General features: G+C 41.2%; 1 protein-coding gene across 8 annotated transcripts in view; it reads left to right on the forward strand.

Moving 5' to 3' along the window:
- Positions 1 to 17,126, forward strand: part of LOC149321921 (uncharacterized) — a 174,801-nt gene that overhangs the window by 146,225 nt on the left and 11,450 nt on the right. For 7 of the 8 annotated variants that reach the window (XR_016281860.1, XM_089531403.1, XM_089531422.1 and 4 more), the window contains 4 exons: positions 5,951 to 6,027; positions 7,768 to 7,880; positions 9,400 to 9,609; positions 14,505 to 14,648. Coding sequence is in view for 7 of the 8 variants with exons in the window: in XM_089531403.1 (XP_089387529.1) it covers positions 5,951 to 6,027; positions 7,768 to 7,880; positions 9,400 to 9,609; positions 14,505 to 14,648 (544 nt within the window). In the remaining variant the exon portion in view is untranslated. Of the gene's footprint in view, positions 1 to 5,950; positions 6,028 to 7,767; positions 7,881 to 9,399; positions 9,610 to 14,504; positions 14,649 to 17,126 lie in introns of those variants that run through there. The other variant, XM_089531453.1, reaches the window with a different exon arrangement.

Below are 17,126 nucleotides of genomic sequence, written 5' to 3' on the forward strand. Positions count from 1 at the left end.
AGCTTTGATATCATCTGAGGCCAGTCTGGACTCTATGGCGACCCTTGCTGCTCGACTGCTTCTTTGCAGGATGTTCCCTTTGTTTCTCAGGACAAGCTACAATACTCATAAGGCAAAGAAGAGATCCACGACTACCGCAGGTGAATATGAGGTTGATAAGCCTAAGACAAACCATAAGACCATGCTCCCCCCCCCCCCCCCCCCCCATATCAGACTTGATGATCGCAGCTTCAGCATTGACAACTGTGGTACCAGCCGTCCTTCTTCCCCTCTCGGTCCCTCAGGTGGACTCAATGCTGGGGAGTGACACAGTTGGCTTCAACGTGTGCAGCTTCGATATTGTTACCTCAGCCCACTCCTTCTACTCTGACTTTGCTGACTCCGGTGACTGCAGTCTCACTGTTACCACCAGTCCCTTTGTTGGTGTTGTCACAGATCTTTGAGTTTCTGGCCAGGATTTATAGACTGTAATTCTCGCCTCCACCCCCTTGGTCTTGCTCCTTCTCACCTGCAAGATCTCACCACTCTCAACGCTGTATAGAGATCGAGCTGATTTATCTGCATCCTCCTCAAGGCTTTATTACTGTGATTCTCCATATACTTCTGCTTCATACATAGAACAATACAGAATGGAGGACCATTGGAGAGAATGTCCTTAATTTTGCAGGTCCTACTCTCCTTTGTATCAAGATCACTACCATCACAGGGAGCTGTCTTACCACTCTCCTTCTTGATACCGAGTGTGCTCCCAATCTCGATCCCACGCTTCTACTCGATACCATGTCTCCCAGTCCAACTCTTGTTTCAGACCTTCCACTCCTCCATCACTGTTCCAGCAACCAAAGGAGTGAGACACCAGGGTGCCTTCTCCACCTCCTTGCATCACTATGATGGTATTGTGTTCTCCTCCAACTCCACCTCATTCTTCGGCCTCAATGACAGCGATACGATACCGCTCACTACTTCAGTATTGATGCCCATCCCTACTGTGATTCTTCTGGTATCAACTATACAAGCCTCTTCTAGGGTACCAGCTGCTGTTACAACACAAGCTGTCCAATCTACCATTCTGTCCCACCACCAACAGTCTAATAATAATAATAATAATAATAATAATAATAATAGGTTGGATTTGTTACACTTCCTTTTCAAGATGGAGAATTTTGCATTTTGAACTTTCTTCCCCCACAAATTTCGTCTAGACAATAAATGAGTGGCTTGTGGACTTAGTGGTGTTAGGCTGTGTTCCCTTCCCACTCCAGTCAGGAACTGTTAATGAAGCAAGCCATGAGAGGGAGCACTCCTTTCCTCCTCTAGTCATGAACTGCCTATGGTTAGTTGGATAAATGATCTCACTCAATCTGAGGCAAAGTGTGATAATAATAATTATAATAATTTGTTTTATTTATATACCGCTATTCCAAAGATCATAGCGGTGAACAGCAAGTAAGCTAATTAGCAAGTAAGCTAATTTGCCCCCAACAGTCTGGGTACTCATTTTAGCGACCTTGGAAGGATGCAAGCCTGAGTTGAGCTTGGGCCCTTTTGCTGGTCTTGAACTCGCAACCTTGTGGTTTCGAGTGAATGGCTGCAGTACAGGCATTTAACAACTGCGCCACCATGTGCAGCATTTCATAAGATAGATGCTTATAACACCGAGACTTCACCTGTCTCTCCCTCCCTTTTGATAGAATCACCTCAAGAGGAGCTTGAAGATACTGGACCCCACTCTCCCCCCTGAAGACATTCAACTCTTCTCAGAAGCCGCTGGGAGAGATCATCCTGAGGCATGGGTGGGGGGGGGTGTTTTATCAGTACGCTGATGACACCCAGATATACTTCTCCATGTCTCAGTTTTCAGCTTTGACTTCAGATGGCGTCTCGCCTCTCAATGACTGTCTTAAGCCTGTAATGGATTGGATGAGGGAAAACAAATTGAAGATGAATCCAGACAAAACGGAGGTACTTACGGTATCAGTTCCGAACCCAGGTATTGGGATACAACCTCCAGTCCTAGAAGGGGTCACACTCTCCTCAAAGGACTGTGTTCGCAGTCTGGGGTGCTCCTAGATTCGTCACTTCACGTGACAAATCAGGTGAATGCGACGGTTAGGAGCGCCTGTTATCAGCTTTGGCTGATACGCCACCTGTGCCCTTTCCTGGAAGTCAGGGACCTTGAGACTGTAGTACATGCGCTGGTAATCTCACACCTTGATTTCTGCAATGCACTCTACATGGGGCTACCCTCGTGCTTGGTCCGGAAACTTCAATTAGTTCAGAACATGGCAGCCAGATTGGCCTCTGGTACATCCAGAAGAGACCATATAACACCGATCTTAAGATCACTCCACTGGCTGCCCATCAATTTCCGGGCCCAGTACAAGGTGTTGGTTATTACCTTTAAAGCCCTAAATGGCTTGGGTCCAACCTATCTTTGGGACTACCTCCTTCCATATAATCCTCCTCGCACACTTAGATCCTCAGGGAAAAATCTGTTACAGCCTTGTAAAACAAGACTATCTATGACCTCCCAGAGGACCTTTTCAGCTGTACCTCCCAGATTGTGCAATGGCCCGGCGGACGAGATCCGTCATATTACCACTCTAAACAGCTTTTAAAAAGCTATAAAGATGGATCTCTTCCGGCAGGCCTTTCCTGAATAGTTCTCCAGCTATATCTAATTGCTGACCTCTGACTTCACCACAGTTATTGTATTGTTTTTAAGTATGTTTTATGTTTTAAATTCTACATTGTTTAATTGTATTTTAAGGGGGGTGGGTTGAGGGTTCAGATTGTATATTTTTAATCTTGTAAACCACCTCGATTGCATTTTGTAGAGAGGCAGGATATAAATTATTATTATTATTATTATTATTATTATTATTATTATTATTATTGGTTACCAGAATGGCTAGGGCTCTGGGCCTTCAAGTAGACACTCCTCCGAAGCCAGCATGGGATCCAGTGTTCCAAATTGTTGATTCCAAAACAATTGCACCAGCTGTATTACCTTTCCTGGCTTCATTGTCTGATGTGATGCATCTCCTCTGGATAAAACCTGCATCTATAACACCTCTAAACTTCTGGAGAGCCTTTACAAGGTGCAGCCCGATAAAGCTCCATACCTCTTCACCCACCCTACTCCTAACTCTCTGGTGGTTGAATCAACATGTAAATCTTCAGGGAAGATGCATTCTTCTCCCATTGACAGGATGGCCGACACTTGGGTATCTTTGATCAACATTTCTATTCTTCAGCAGCACTTTCTGCTAAATTCAGTGACATGCAAGCCTGCATGGTGGCCTATCACAAGTTTCAATGGGACAGGATGGCAGCCTTTATCCCTAGTCTCCCTGAGGACCAGAAGGTCTTGGACTTTTATGGTGAATCCCTTTCACTGATGAACCAGCAAATACATTAAGCCAGACATTCCATGGATTGCACCTCTAAGGTCATCTCTGGTGCTATGGCTCTCTGACGTTCTGCCTGGCTAAAATCCACTGACCTCTCCGACACAGCCAAAAGGCATATTGAGGCCCTTCCCTTTGAAGGGGAAGGTCTTTTCACTGCCAAAACTGATGAGTCCCTGGACCACCTTTGCAAAGCCCAGATTACAGGGAAGAAATTATATATGACTGGGCAAAGGCAACAATATCACCCATATCAATTGCGTTCCAGGCTTGCTCCATCTACATATTCCAGACCTTCTTTCTATATCTTCACACTTCTGTGGATCTTCTCTGCTCTCCACATCATTCTCTAGAAAACCCTTCAGGCCACAGCATTACCAACAACAGCAGCAGCAACAATAATAATAATAAAAGGCATCTTCTACATAGTCACGGATTTGACCTGTCAGCAAGAGTAACACCAGTATGCCATTTGACCCTTTCAGTGCCAACTTGTTCTCGGGGTCTGAAGCTCTGCCATTTTTACAACGCCTGGTGGCAGATCACCACAGATTTTGATGGGTTCTTACCATCATTCAACTTGGCTATGCCATAGAATTTTCAAATACTCCATCTTTTGGCGTATTTCACTGTACTCCATCCTCTTCTCCTCTTCAAGAGGAAATCACCTCCCTTCTCGACAAAGGTGCTATTCAGCACATCCCAGACATGTGCAGACTGGATGGCTACATCTCCAGGTACTTCACAGTTCTGAAGAAGGACAGAGGCCTCCTTCTTATCTTAGACCTGAAAGGAGTCAATCATTACATCTCTCCACACAGGTTCAGGATGGTGGCTCTGCAGTCCGTTCTGCCCTTCCTTCATCAAGGAGATTGGTTTGCCTTTATTGACCTGAAAGAGGCTTATTTTCACATTGCAATTTGGCCCCAACACTGTAAGTATCTTTGTTTCACAATAGAAGGAGATCTCTATGAATATACCATTTTGCTCTTTGGCCTCTCTACCACCCCCAGGGTCTTCACGAAATGCATGGCAGTGGTAATCTCTCATCTGTGAATTCAAGGGATAATTTTTTTTCATATTTAGTGGATTGGATTCTGGTGTTGTCCTCTTGCACACAATTGTTTTGAGATGTCCATCATACGCTCTCTCTCACCTACCTTGATCTCACCATCAATCCCTCCAAGTCCATCTTGAACCGATCAAAGTGATAGAGTACATTGGAACACCTCTGGACTTTGTCATGACTTTGTCTCTGTCTCTCTACTCAAAGGGCCAAGTCTGTCTGGTCTCATATTCAAACTGTTGTTTGTTTCTCCCATCCATCAGTGAGAGACATCCAGTGACTACTGGGCCTCATGGCACTGACGACAGCAATCACCTACCTGTCATGCATGAAATTCTGGCCTCTTCTGGAGTGGTTCCTGTCTCTCTTTGACCACCTGCACGATTGACAGACCAAAAGATTGACTTTTCCAACAGAAGTGTGGGCCCCACTGGTGGACTGTTCCTCAGGATGTTCTTGAAGGGATTATTATTATTATTATTTTCTATAGCACTGTAAATGTATACAGTGATATGCATACAGATAATCAAGTCAATAAAAATATAAAACCTGCCAATGGCATACAATCTACAAAATACATATAAACAGTACATAAAAGGGATGCTATTCCAGTCCCCGCAGCCTTCCAGGATTGTCACCACAGATATCTCTATGACAGGCTGGTGAGCTCATTATGAAGATCTTCGAGTTCAGGGATGCTGGTCCCCTTCCGAATCACGGATGCACGTCAATTGCTCTCAAACTCCTAGCTGTCGTCAAGGCTTTCAGATCATTCAAGAATCATCTTTGCCACAAGGTGGTCCAAGAAGTCACAGACAATACCAGCATGGCTATATCAACACTCACTCTCAACCGCTTCTTCACCTTGCACTGCAGTTTTAGAGATGGTGCAACATTTTCTCCATCCACCTGGTAGTGGTCCACCTAGCAGGCAAGGACAATGAACTCTCTGAACCGAGACAGGGCTCTGTAACATGAATGGACTCTGTCACCCAAGGCATACGACTTCATCACATCTCAATGGGGAATTCCCCAGCTGGATCTCTTTTCCTCTTCAAAAAATGCAAAGTGCCCACTTTTGCACCAGGGCTGGAGAAGAGACCTACTCCCTAGGCCAGTGATGGCAAACCTTTTACAGACCGAGTCCCCAAACTGCAACCCACAACATATTTATTTATCACAAAGTGCCACGTTCTTCTAGCTTTCTAGTAACAAACTCTGATGAACTCTGTGCTGGGGTGACAGAGCGTGTGCCCACAGAGAGGGCTTTGAGTGCCACCTCTGATATGCATGCCTAGTAGGAAAGCACATTAGGAAAAAATCACAGTTAATTCATTCTTGTGCTGTATTGTTTCTCTGCTTACAGTTTCAGATATTTTTTGTTAAGGGAAAGTGGGAAGTGGGGCTGGTAACTAAATGTGCTGTTGATGTGCAAATCAGTTACTGTATAAATAAGTGTCTTTTTAACCTGCAGATCTGGCTAGCATCCATGCTAATGGATAATACATGGCTTGGCTTAGCAGTAAAAAAAGCAAAGGACACAGCTAACTTGTAAGCGAAGTTGTGATAATTTCATAATGCATAGGTTTAAATTGAAAATTCTTACTGGAGGTCTGGGTGGCATAATAGCACCAACATTTTGGAATCAGAAAAATATTTTATTTGAAGTGTTACCATTTCAAGGTCTGTATTTTTTCTCTCTGGGTTTGTTTCAGTCAGTATATTTCAGTGTCCAAGGTTCAGTTCCTGCAATAAAGATGTACCCAAAGATGTAGCTTATCAAAGTGATCAAAAATTTCTTTCACCTAAGACCATACAAACATTAATTAATTTTTCTGAATGTATTGTCAAATAGCTTGTTTTAATTATATTTATACAACACCCTGGTATTTATTTGGATGAAAGGCAGTTATAAAAAGTAATAATAATTAATTAAAAATCCACAGTGAACAGAAAGGAAAGCAGCCCAGAGAGAACTACATTGAACATGTTGTGGCAGCACCTCCTGCAAAAGACCAGTTTTGCAGGAGTAATGATAGATTTTACTGTTATATTTTAAAGATTTAAAACTGGCTTGGGATCTGTTTGGGCTTAAAAGAAAATTAGTTATTAAGTAAGTAAATATAATAGCACCATCTTTTTGGTGTCAGAAAAATATTTTATTTGAAATTTTATAATTTGAAGGTGCTTGGTGGTCCATTTCCTCTCTCTGCAAGTTTATTTGAGCCCCAGTTTGCACTGATTTGTTTTTAGTCTATATTTTTGCATATCCATGTTAATCAGTGGCATCACTAGGGTTGGCATCACCTAGTGCAGTAACTCATGGTGTCACCCCCTCTCCCATACCACACCATACAGAATCCTTATTAATGTTTGTTGTACTAATGTACAGTCCGTCCTCGCCTTACGCGGGGGATCCGTTCCGGATCCCTCTGCGTAAGGCGAATTCCGCCTATTTTCAAGCCCCATTGGAAACAATGGGGCTCGTGTGCGGCGGCGCGGCGGCACAGGCGCGCGCAGGGCACAACGGGCGCGCGCGCCCATTCTATTGAATGGGACGCGCCGCCCCTTCCGCCCCGCGGCTTTGCATATGGTGTGCCCGCGTATGGCGCGGGCGCACTGTAATTCATAAATTGTAATTTCTGTATATCACTGAATATGATGGCAATAGCTGTGATGTTAACAACTAGCAAAATTAAAATTATATCTTTAAGTTGCAATATTATATGCATAGCCTAAAAGTATTTACGTGTACATAGTTTAATGTGGTAAGATGTGCTTACAACATTAAATTATGTACATAAGATAATTAGGTAAGATGTGCTTTTTAAAATATGTTTAAAATAAATTATTTAATAACAAACTTAATAAAAGAAAACACCGAGGGCTGTCCTTTCTCCTCCCATTGAGCCTTACCCCACTCACACGATCTCTTCCACTGAGCTCCAGCATTATAAAAGGACACAGGAGAATGTCACAGCCTTCTTCTATAAAAGGCAGATGTTTGGGGAACACTCTAAGAGTATGGTATCGCCCCCTTTTAGGGCGTCACCTGGTATGGGCTGAACTTCAGCCGCCCGCCCCCCTACCCAACATCCTCTACTGATGTTCCTGATACTACCTGTAGAATTCAGAGACATAGCTATGTTTTCTGAAATATCAGTATGCAAAGGGATCTTTTAGCACCTTGCTACAACTTATTTCACACAGTCTGAGACATATTACCCGTAATGTGTTATGATTTAAATAATTTTTAAAATGACTTTCTGTTCTTGTGCTTTGGATTTTTAGTGAAGAGATTTACAGAAGAGCTCTTCTAACCTGCCCACAAATGAATAGGAATGGAACCATTGAATATGTTAAATGCTCTTCTTTGGCTGCCTGGGTTTGTAAAAGGAGTGTGGGTAAGTCAAAATTTACTGGAGCTTCTGGTTTAAAACTTATGGAATTCAGTCTTTGCATTTTTCAATTCGAACTGACCTCATCAACACCCATTGTAGTAATGTACAGATTAGAACCTAATTATGCACCAGTGTTTGCATCTTACAAATTTTCTGGTGCAGTTCCTAAATAAACAAAAAATCAAAATACATTTTCAGATGTGTATTGTCAGAGAAAATACATTTGAAAATATTTATTTCTTGTAGTGTGCCTGCAAGTTGACTCCAGCCTATGACAATCCTCTCATAGAGTTTTCTTGGCAATATTTTTTCAGAGGTTTACTGCTGTTTTCCTTTTAGGCTGAGAGAATGTGACTTGCTCATGGTCCTGGGGGGGGGTGTTCCCATGGCTGAGCAGGGATTCAAATCCTGGTCCCCCAGAGTCCTAGTCCATCAAACAAACCATCATACCACACTGGCTCTTCACTTTTAAAAATTATTGTGGCTAGTCTTGTTTTCCTTCATTTAGCATATTTACTTAGATCACCCAAATTCTGGGGTTAAACATTTCAAAAAATGTTTTACATACACTTTCAAAAATGTAAAAAAGGGGTGCAAAAGGATTCCAGAGTAGGGATCCTAATATTGAAGAATGTAGAACAGTATTTAACGTCCCTCTCCCACTTTTATTTCTCTGTATTAAATGTTAACATATTTCTTCTTCCCCACTCCATTTATTTTTTGCTGCACTTTCCATTTCACTGCTGATGGGCCATGCTGCCATACTGTCTTCCCAAAATACCTCTAGTATGAATGGAGAAACTACAAAGAAATAATGGTGGCAGGGATTCGTGGTGCTCTATTGTTGCAGCCACTTGCTGGTGCTTAACAAACAACTGTTTGAAAATAAAATAAATACGGGAGGTTAAATCAGAACTCAAAGAATATAATATTATTATTATTATTATTATTATTATTATTATTATGCTTTATTTATATATTGGTAAAGGCTCCTAATAAATAGTAAATATATTTCTATTACGCCAGCAGACCACTTTGACAGCAGCATTTACTACTTGTCTCAGTGGATTGGTGGAAGACAGATTTAAGTGATGGTTTACATCTGAAATCAGTCACCACTGATATACGACTATCACTGTTTCACCCTTCCCAGATAGTGAATAGTTCAGTTTTCAGTCTAATTATTATCAAGACCAATAGCAGTTCAAGGTTGAAGAGAAAAGTGCTCCAGGTTTCAGGGTTAACAGTACTTTGTCGTGAAAAGCAATTATTTATTCAAGAATATTCTTTCAAATGCAACGTTCATATTTCTTTGCTCTAGTCACCAGCCACAATATTATGTTATCTCGTCACTAGCCACAATATTATGTTGAGCATAATGAGGCAAATCAAGCACTTCTGTATTTCATAATACATGGACAAAAGTGAAGAAGTCTGAATTTTCATTACTCCATTATTATTAAACATATTGTTCTAGTAAAGTGCAAAGCAAAAAAAAAAAGAACTTTTAAAAATCTTTCAGATGCCAAAATGTTTTGGAAATACAATAACAGCATACTCATCTTGCCTTTGGGAAACAAAATGTATAACTATAAGGCACATGCAAAATCAGCATGCTTCTTAGAAGAAAAATGCACTGGAATCACCTACTGGAAGAAGAAATATGTACCTGTTCGTGGTAAAGAACTGATATTACCCAGGTCAAGCCATGATACTACATACATAAAATCTGGTAACTATCCACTTCTGAGTGTATTATTTTGTCAAAGGATTGTATCATAGAATAACAAAAACACATAACTAGAAAGAGAAAGTTCTGTATCATTGTTATTGCTCATTAACTTAATGATCTATTTATATTCATGCTTCATAAGTTCTGTTAGCCATTGAGATATGGGAAGTATTGGCTGTGGACCACAAGTGACATCCCGACTCTGCTTTTGCTATCTTTGACACATCATGGCAGTCACTGAAAGTCACTTGCCCACCCAGTCAACTTTTGAATGATTTTCTGGCAATTTTCTGTGTCTAAATGGCCCCAAGCTTTTATGCACGCACGCATCACGCACTCAAACACAAACATGCACGCACACACAAACACACACACATGAACCACCATCCACAAATGTGGTGGTTTAGCTTTCCAATACATGCCTAAAATCTCCAACCTCCACCACAGAAAAAAAACAGCATGGTTTTGGTAAGACTGACTGAAAATGGAAAGTGGAAATGATGCGTTGTCACTTCTGCTAATCCTAGACAGCCCAAGGCAAGTGTGAAAATTTCCTCTCTATGAATTTGCCTACCCTTAGTTTAAAGCAGTGCCTCAAGCCTGAAAATATAAGGAACTTGTATTGCTCTGACTGTAGACCATAATATCTTTATCAGTATTTCCTAATATACTGTTATCTGGTAGCATAATCATAATTTAAAATAATTCCAGATTTAAACAGGATAAAAACATATTTGTCAACTGGTCCTGGACGGGGTCACGCTCCCCCTAAAGGATGAAGTTTGCAATTTGGGAGTACTTCTGGACCCGTCTCTTCAGCTGACATCTCAAGTAGATGCGACGGCCAGAAGTGCTTGGTACCAACTTCAGTTGATACGCCAACTGTGTCCTTACCTGGACAAAAAGGACCTGGAAGCAGTAGTACTTGCATTGGTAATCTCTCGTCTCGATTTCTGTAATGCGCTCTACATGGGGCTACCCTTGTACCAAGTTCGGAAGCTTCAATTGGTCCAAAACGCAGCTGCCAGGTTGGTCACCAGTTCATCCAGGTTTGACCAAATAACACCTATTTTAAAATCTCTTCACTGGCTCCTGATCAGCTTCCGGGCGCAATACAAGGTGCTGGTTATTACCTTTAAAGCCCTACATGGCTTGGGCCCAGGTTACATTCAGGAACGCCTCTCCCTACACAATCTGCCCCACACTCTTAGAATAACAGGGAAGAACGTATTAGAACATGTTCCAACTAAGCTCATATTGACTTCTCAAAGAGCTTTTACAGCGGCCGCTCCAAAACTATGGAATGACCTCCTGGAAGAGATCTGTCTTATTACCTTCTTAGACTCTTTCAAGAAGGCACTTAAGAAGGATCTCTTCCGGCGAGCTTATCCACCCAACCTGTTGTAATATCATCATTATATCACTGGACAAATTGTTGCATTACCACTCGATGGACTTAGTTTTTATAGTAACTGTACTATTTTATTGATGTATTTAAATGTATTTTAAATGTATTTTATTCTGATTATCTGTTTTAACTGGTTGTAATCCCACCTCAATACGCTCGGGAGAGGTGGGAAAACATAAATAAACCATTATTATTATTATTATTATTATTATTATTATTATTATTATTAAACAGTTCAACTAGTTAAAACAGTTCAAAAGATTACAATTTAAAACCATGTACATGTGTAAAAGTAGATTAGTCCCCAAGGGTTTTAAATAAAAAGGTATGTTTTGTATTAATGCTGGAAAGAAACCAGTGCTAGCACCAGCATAACCTGTATAGGAAGGCATTCCACAACTAGAATGTTAATGCCGAAAAAGCTCTCCCCCATTTCCTTCCACTTTATATTGCCCCACTTGGTGGGACAGAAAGGTGGGCCCCTTTTGGATACCTCAGTTTTTGGACAGCTATGGAGAGGCATTCCTTTAAATGCCAAGGTGTCAAGCTGTTTAGGACTTGGAATGTCATCACCAGTACCTTGAATTCATGCTGGAAGCATAATGGCAGCCAATGCAGGTCCTTCAAAGTCAGTATTATGTAGTCTACATGGCACTCTGATCAGTAATATTGCTGCTTCATTTTGCAGTGATCACCTTGAGTCACCTTCAAGGGCAGTCCTATGCAGAGTGCATTACAATAAACTAATTTGGAAGTTACCTGTGCACAGACTGCTGTGGTTAAGTTATCCATCCAGGAAAAGCCAGAGCTCTGAACATTCCAAGCCACAGAGACACCTTGTGTCTCCAGTGACAAAGACAGATATAGAAGTAATCTCAAGCTATCCCCCTGCTTCAGGAGAAGTGCAATTCCATCCAGGGCAGTTAGCTTACCCAATTCTTAGATTCAAGAACCACCAAACCACAGATCCTCCATCTTATCAGGATTCAGCTCATTGCAGTATCCAGACACTGGTCCAGCACCTTCACTACCCCAGCTGACACTGGTGACAAAGAAAAGTAAGACTGAGTGTCATCAGTATACTAATGGCATCCCCCACACCCACCCCAATTTCCATATGACCATACCCTGCAGCTTCATATAGATACTGAACAGCATGGGGAATAAGATGGAACCCTCCATCACACCACAACTTAATATCCTTAGGGACGAACAGGAATCAGCCTGTGCTACTTTCTGAAACTGTTCATATAGGAGCAGAATCAGCGTAACACAGTACCTCCTCCCATCTATTGGAACTGGCCTGATAAGGCAACATGATCAGTTGTATTAAAAGCTGCAGAGAGATACAAGATCAACAGGGTAACACTCTACTGTCTTTCACACAGAGAGGATTGTCATTTAGGGTTTCTTAGACTAGTTCAGTGCTGTGCCCTGGCTTGAAACCAGACTGAAATGGGTCCAGATAATCTGTTTCTTCCCAGAACATCTGAAGTTGTGCAGCCACTGCATGTTGAAGCACCTTGCCCCCAAAAGGGAATATTAGCGATGGGGTGGTAGTTTACACATACCTCTTGATCCAGGGAGATCCTCTTCACAAGATGTCACATCTCCCTCATGGAGGGCCCATGAATATCAAACCAAGCTTCACAAGGACGTTATCTTGGTGGCTGCCCCTAGATTCTGGAACTCCTTCCTCAGGGAGATCAGAATGGCTCCCTTGTTGATGGCCTTCTGCTGGCAGGTGAAGACTTACCCGTTTACACAGGCTTTTAAGGAATTGTTATAAGGACAGGCTGGGAAGTTGTACCATTTCAAAAAAAATGATACAGTTTTTTACATATATAGTTTTATCTTTTTAAAATTTGTTTTATTCTTTTAATTACTGTTTTAATATTGTAATTATTTAATTCCTTTTTAATGTACTTTTTCTGTGTTTTTAATTGTATTGTTTTTTAATGTTGTAAAGCCACTCTGAGTCCCAGTTTTGGGAAAAGTGCGGGATACAAATACTACTACTACCACTACTGCTAGTAGTAGTAGTAGTAATAATTAATAACCATAACTGTCATGCCCCTATTATTATTATTATTATTATTATTATTTCTATCCCGCCTCTTCAACAAGATCGAGGCCACCCCATCTCCTCCTCCTCCTCCTTCTGATCCTGAAGTACCTGTTGAAGGTAGTTCAAGGGCTTGGCTAGTCTTCAGGTATCTGTGGGGCCTCTTCAAGAAGAAGAGGAAGAAGAAGGAAGATAATTTGTCAGCTGAAAAAACTCAACAGATGCCTGAAGAGTAGCTAAGCACTCTTTCTGATCAACAGGTCAGCTCAAAATCAGACCAGGAAAAGGAGAAGTCACCAACCCAAGGAAAGGTGAAGGTCAGGCATCTGGCCCAGATTCTGCCCCTCAGATGCAGTATGGGGCTGCAGTCAAGGTCTTAGGAAGAGGACACTGTCTTTGAATACAGCTAGGGATCTGGTCATTCCTCTCTGGTTCCTTCAGGAACTCCAAAATAAATGGGCAGGAAGACACACCCACAGCAAAGATTCCTGCAGTCCCTCTTTCCTGCCTACCTCCTTTCACTGGAGCAAAAAACATGTTGTGCTTTGGGACTGCCAGTGTGTGCAGAAATGGAGGCAAAGGGAGACAGTGAAAGGTGAGCAGGCAGGCTGGCTGGTGTAACCAGATATGGAAGGAGCAGCAACAGCAGCAGTTTGAGAGCAAAGGGAGCTGCATTCTAGATGACTGTGAGCAAGGGAGTACAGTATATGTATGCATATATGTGCTTGCTCCTGTGTGCCTTCAAGAACCTCCCTCCACATGTGCATCAAAGCAGTGAATAGGGTGGAGGAATGAAAAGCAAGCTTGATCCCCCCCCCCCCCCCCCGTTATGCACACACACCCAGGCCCAGCATGTAAAAATATAATGGGAGTGTGTGCATTTGCTTGTGTATCCCTTTTCTTCAGATTTAAAAATCCTTGATTAACAATATTTAAAGTTGTTCATCAAAGATCTTTAAATCTGGAGAAAGGGTAGAAACAAGTAAATGCACAAACTCCTAATATATTTTTACTTGCTGGGCGTGTGTATGTGTGTGCATAACATGTGGTAGGAAATTATGTTACCACCAAGACTTAACTCAAGATTTAAAATCCTAAAGTGCATCCAGTTCTTAACCTTTTATTTATTTAAATACTAGATGCACTTTAGGGTTTTAAATCTTGAGTTAAGTCTTGGTGGTCCCAAAAAAATGCATTTAAAGGAGGTCTGTGGTTTAAAAAAAAAGGTTAAGAATCACTATGATGAGAGGATGTAAACTGTGTTGTATCTAATAAATTCCATGTATCACTTTCAGCACAAATGTAACTTCACATAGCTAAATGTATGTGAACCATGACTTAATGTATGCAGAATGGGGTAAGCTGCTGGTTTTGGAAAGGCAGTGGGACCAGTAATGTAACTTTGTTTTATTGTGTTTTCAGCTTGCAGTGAAGGACATTATGGAGCCTATTGTCAGGAAAAGTGCCCAGACTGTCCAAAAGACAGACCGTGCAATAGATTAACGGGAAAGTGTGCGGGTGAGGTGTCTTGTCCAGAAAAAAAAGATTTGTGGCTCTGTGAAGTCAGTAAGTACTGAAGTATAAGGAAAGAAGGAATCTTTCTGACATTTGAAGCGAGTTTATATTCATTTTCCCTTAATCTGTTCATTTTAAGGGTAGTTCCTTCAAATAAAAATGATAACTTTCAAGAACTCATTCTGCAACATTTAATCATAGTACAGGACCAGCAGCAAAACATATGGCTACAGATGAAAGTCCTCTCTGTTTGGAAATTACAAGGCAGCAGTAGGATCTAGTGCATTTTTGTAACCCACAAAAACAGTTTATGGGGGTAAACCTAGATTATACAGTTACCTTTCCCCCCCTTTTGGGGGGGGGGATAGAGTTGTTCCCCACAAAGTGAAATATGTCTGTTTGTCACAGCATGGGATTTTCCTTGAAACAGGCACGGTTCCCCATCCCTTTCTCTTTAGACTGAGGGACTGTGGGTTCTTTGTTATTTGTCAGCTAATTTGTATCTGTCTGGGCTGCCTTTAATCACCCCCAATTTGGGTCATCCAATTTTGGTGGCAGCAGTAAAAACCAGACAGGCAGAGTTAACATCAGTACTCCACTTAAGCATTCTTGAGTATTGGAATCTCAGGATATTTGTAATGAGTGTAATGAGCTGGCTTTCTGTTAACCTTTTAGGGTATTCATTAATACAGCCATAGATACACACTCCCCTTAAGGATAAACATACTGGATTACCACACTACACTCTTATAGAGCTGGTATTGCACTTTTACTGCTCTGATTGCCTCCTGTTGCATTCTGGGATTTGTAGTTCAGTAAGGCCTAATCTCTGGCTGAGAATTCTAAATGCCTCTTCCTAAACTGCAAATCCCCAAATGCAATAAGAGGCAGCCAGAGCTGATAAAGTGGAATAGCACCACTATAATAGTGTAGCGCGGTAATCTCCATAGACATGGCAGCATTTAGGTACATTCCTTTCATTACATTGCATTGCATGTATGGCATCACACATTCGTCACATTATGCAAGTAAAGTGTTACTCTTTTGTAAGGATGGAGCCTTATACCATCTGCATTTCTTCAGCAAGCTTCTCTGCAGCTACACAAAGAAGAACACTACTACCTTAAACATGTTAACTTAGTTTTTTATCCACTAAGGAATACACTCTCATCTGTTGAAGAACTATACATCTCTAAACAGGCATCTGTGAAAGTGGCAGGGCAGGCATCGAAGAGATTGCTATCCCAGGGCATTGCTATATCTATAAACATTCATAACTAACATTAATTACAATCAGAATGAGAAGTACTGTATATACTAGACTATAAATTGACTTCAGGTATAAGTCAAGGGCAGGTTTTTGGGCTAAAATTATGGATTTTGATATGACAGATAAGTTGAGGGTAAAACTTAGGAGCATGTCAAAAAGGATGAAGCAAGGAAAACAATGCCAAAGAAGTTACAAAATTCCAGCAGGCATAACTGTTTGTGCTCATACCAAAGGCAGGATAGATGAGAAAATAGAGGAGAGTCAGTGCTTCCAGATTATGTTCTTGCCTTTCATCAGGGGATAGCCCCATTTTTAAAATAAGAGTTACAGTACGTACACTGACCCGTAGATAAGTCGACTCAAGATTTTTGGGTCAATTTTTTGACTAAAATTTCTAGATTTATACATGAGTATATACAGTATATCTATTTAGCATAGCCTAGTTGACAGCAAAGATTCTGTTTTACCAATATGGCTGGTCTTTATCAACCAGGAACAGCACTATCCGTTTGGGCTGCTTAACACCCACATCTATGGGGATCCATTTTCTTTTATCTTGTGTTATATCTTTCCTAATCTCCTCCTCCTTAACACTTATAACACCCTTTTCACCAAAGGACAGAACAGCAGACATATATAATCAAGAATGAAATAATAAAACACAACACTATAATTGATTAAAAATAAAATCATCTTCAAATAATTGGCATTGCTGAATGCTTGATTAAGAAATGTGTGGAAGTGTTTTTCCTTTTCAGTTTCTGAAGGCTTCTAAAGACCTCCATTGTCAACTGCTTTCTTGGTTAGGACAACTAGGAGTTTATCACACGTGAGGAATTTCTCTTAATTTCGAATGAAAAGAAATTGGGGCCTGAACGTATTCACGTGAATTTGCTTGTTCAGCGAATTTACATGAATTCAAATTACATTCGAACTGGCTTCCCATTGCCTGAAAATAGCATGCCATTGCCCAAATTTGTGTGTGGTACTCTAGCACGCAATAATGTGAAACCCCATGATTGCATTTGGATTGCCATTGGATTATACTTCCAATTTCCCTTGTCTGATAAACTCCCTAGGCAAAGTTTCCCTGGGAAAGTAGGAAAAACAACTGAAGAACCAACTGTTTTGAGAGCAGTGAAATGTTTCAGCCCACCAGTTTTGTGAGGTGGAACTAATGCCTTTCAAATCCTTTTATTTGATGTACGTGTCCTTAGTCTTTAGTTCTGTCCAAAGATGCCATACTAGCCACTTCCACT

Source organism: Sceloporus occidentalis, unplaced genomic scaffold, assembly GCF_023333645.1.
Source record: "Sceloporus occidentalis isolate IW3139 unplaced genomic scaffold, rSceOcc1.0.p SCAF_1, whole genome shotgun sequence".
Classification (NCBI taxonomy): domain Eukaryota; kingdom Metazoa; phylum Chordata; class Lepidosauria; order Squamata; family Phrynosomatidae; genus Sceloporus; species Sceloporus occidentalis.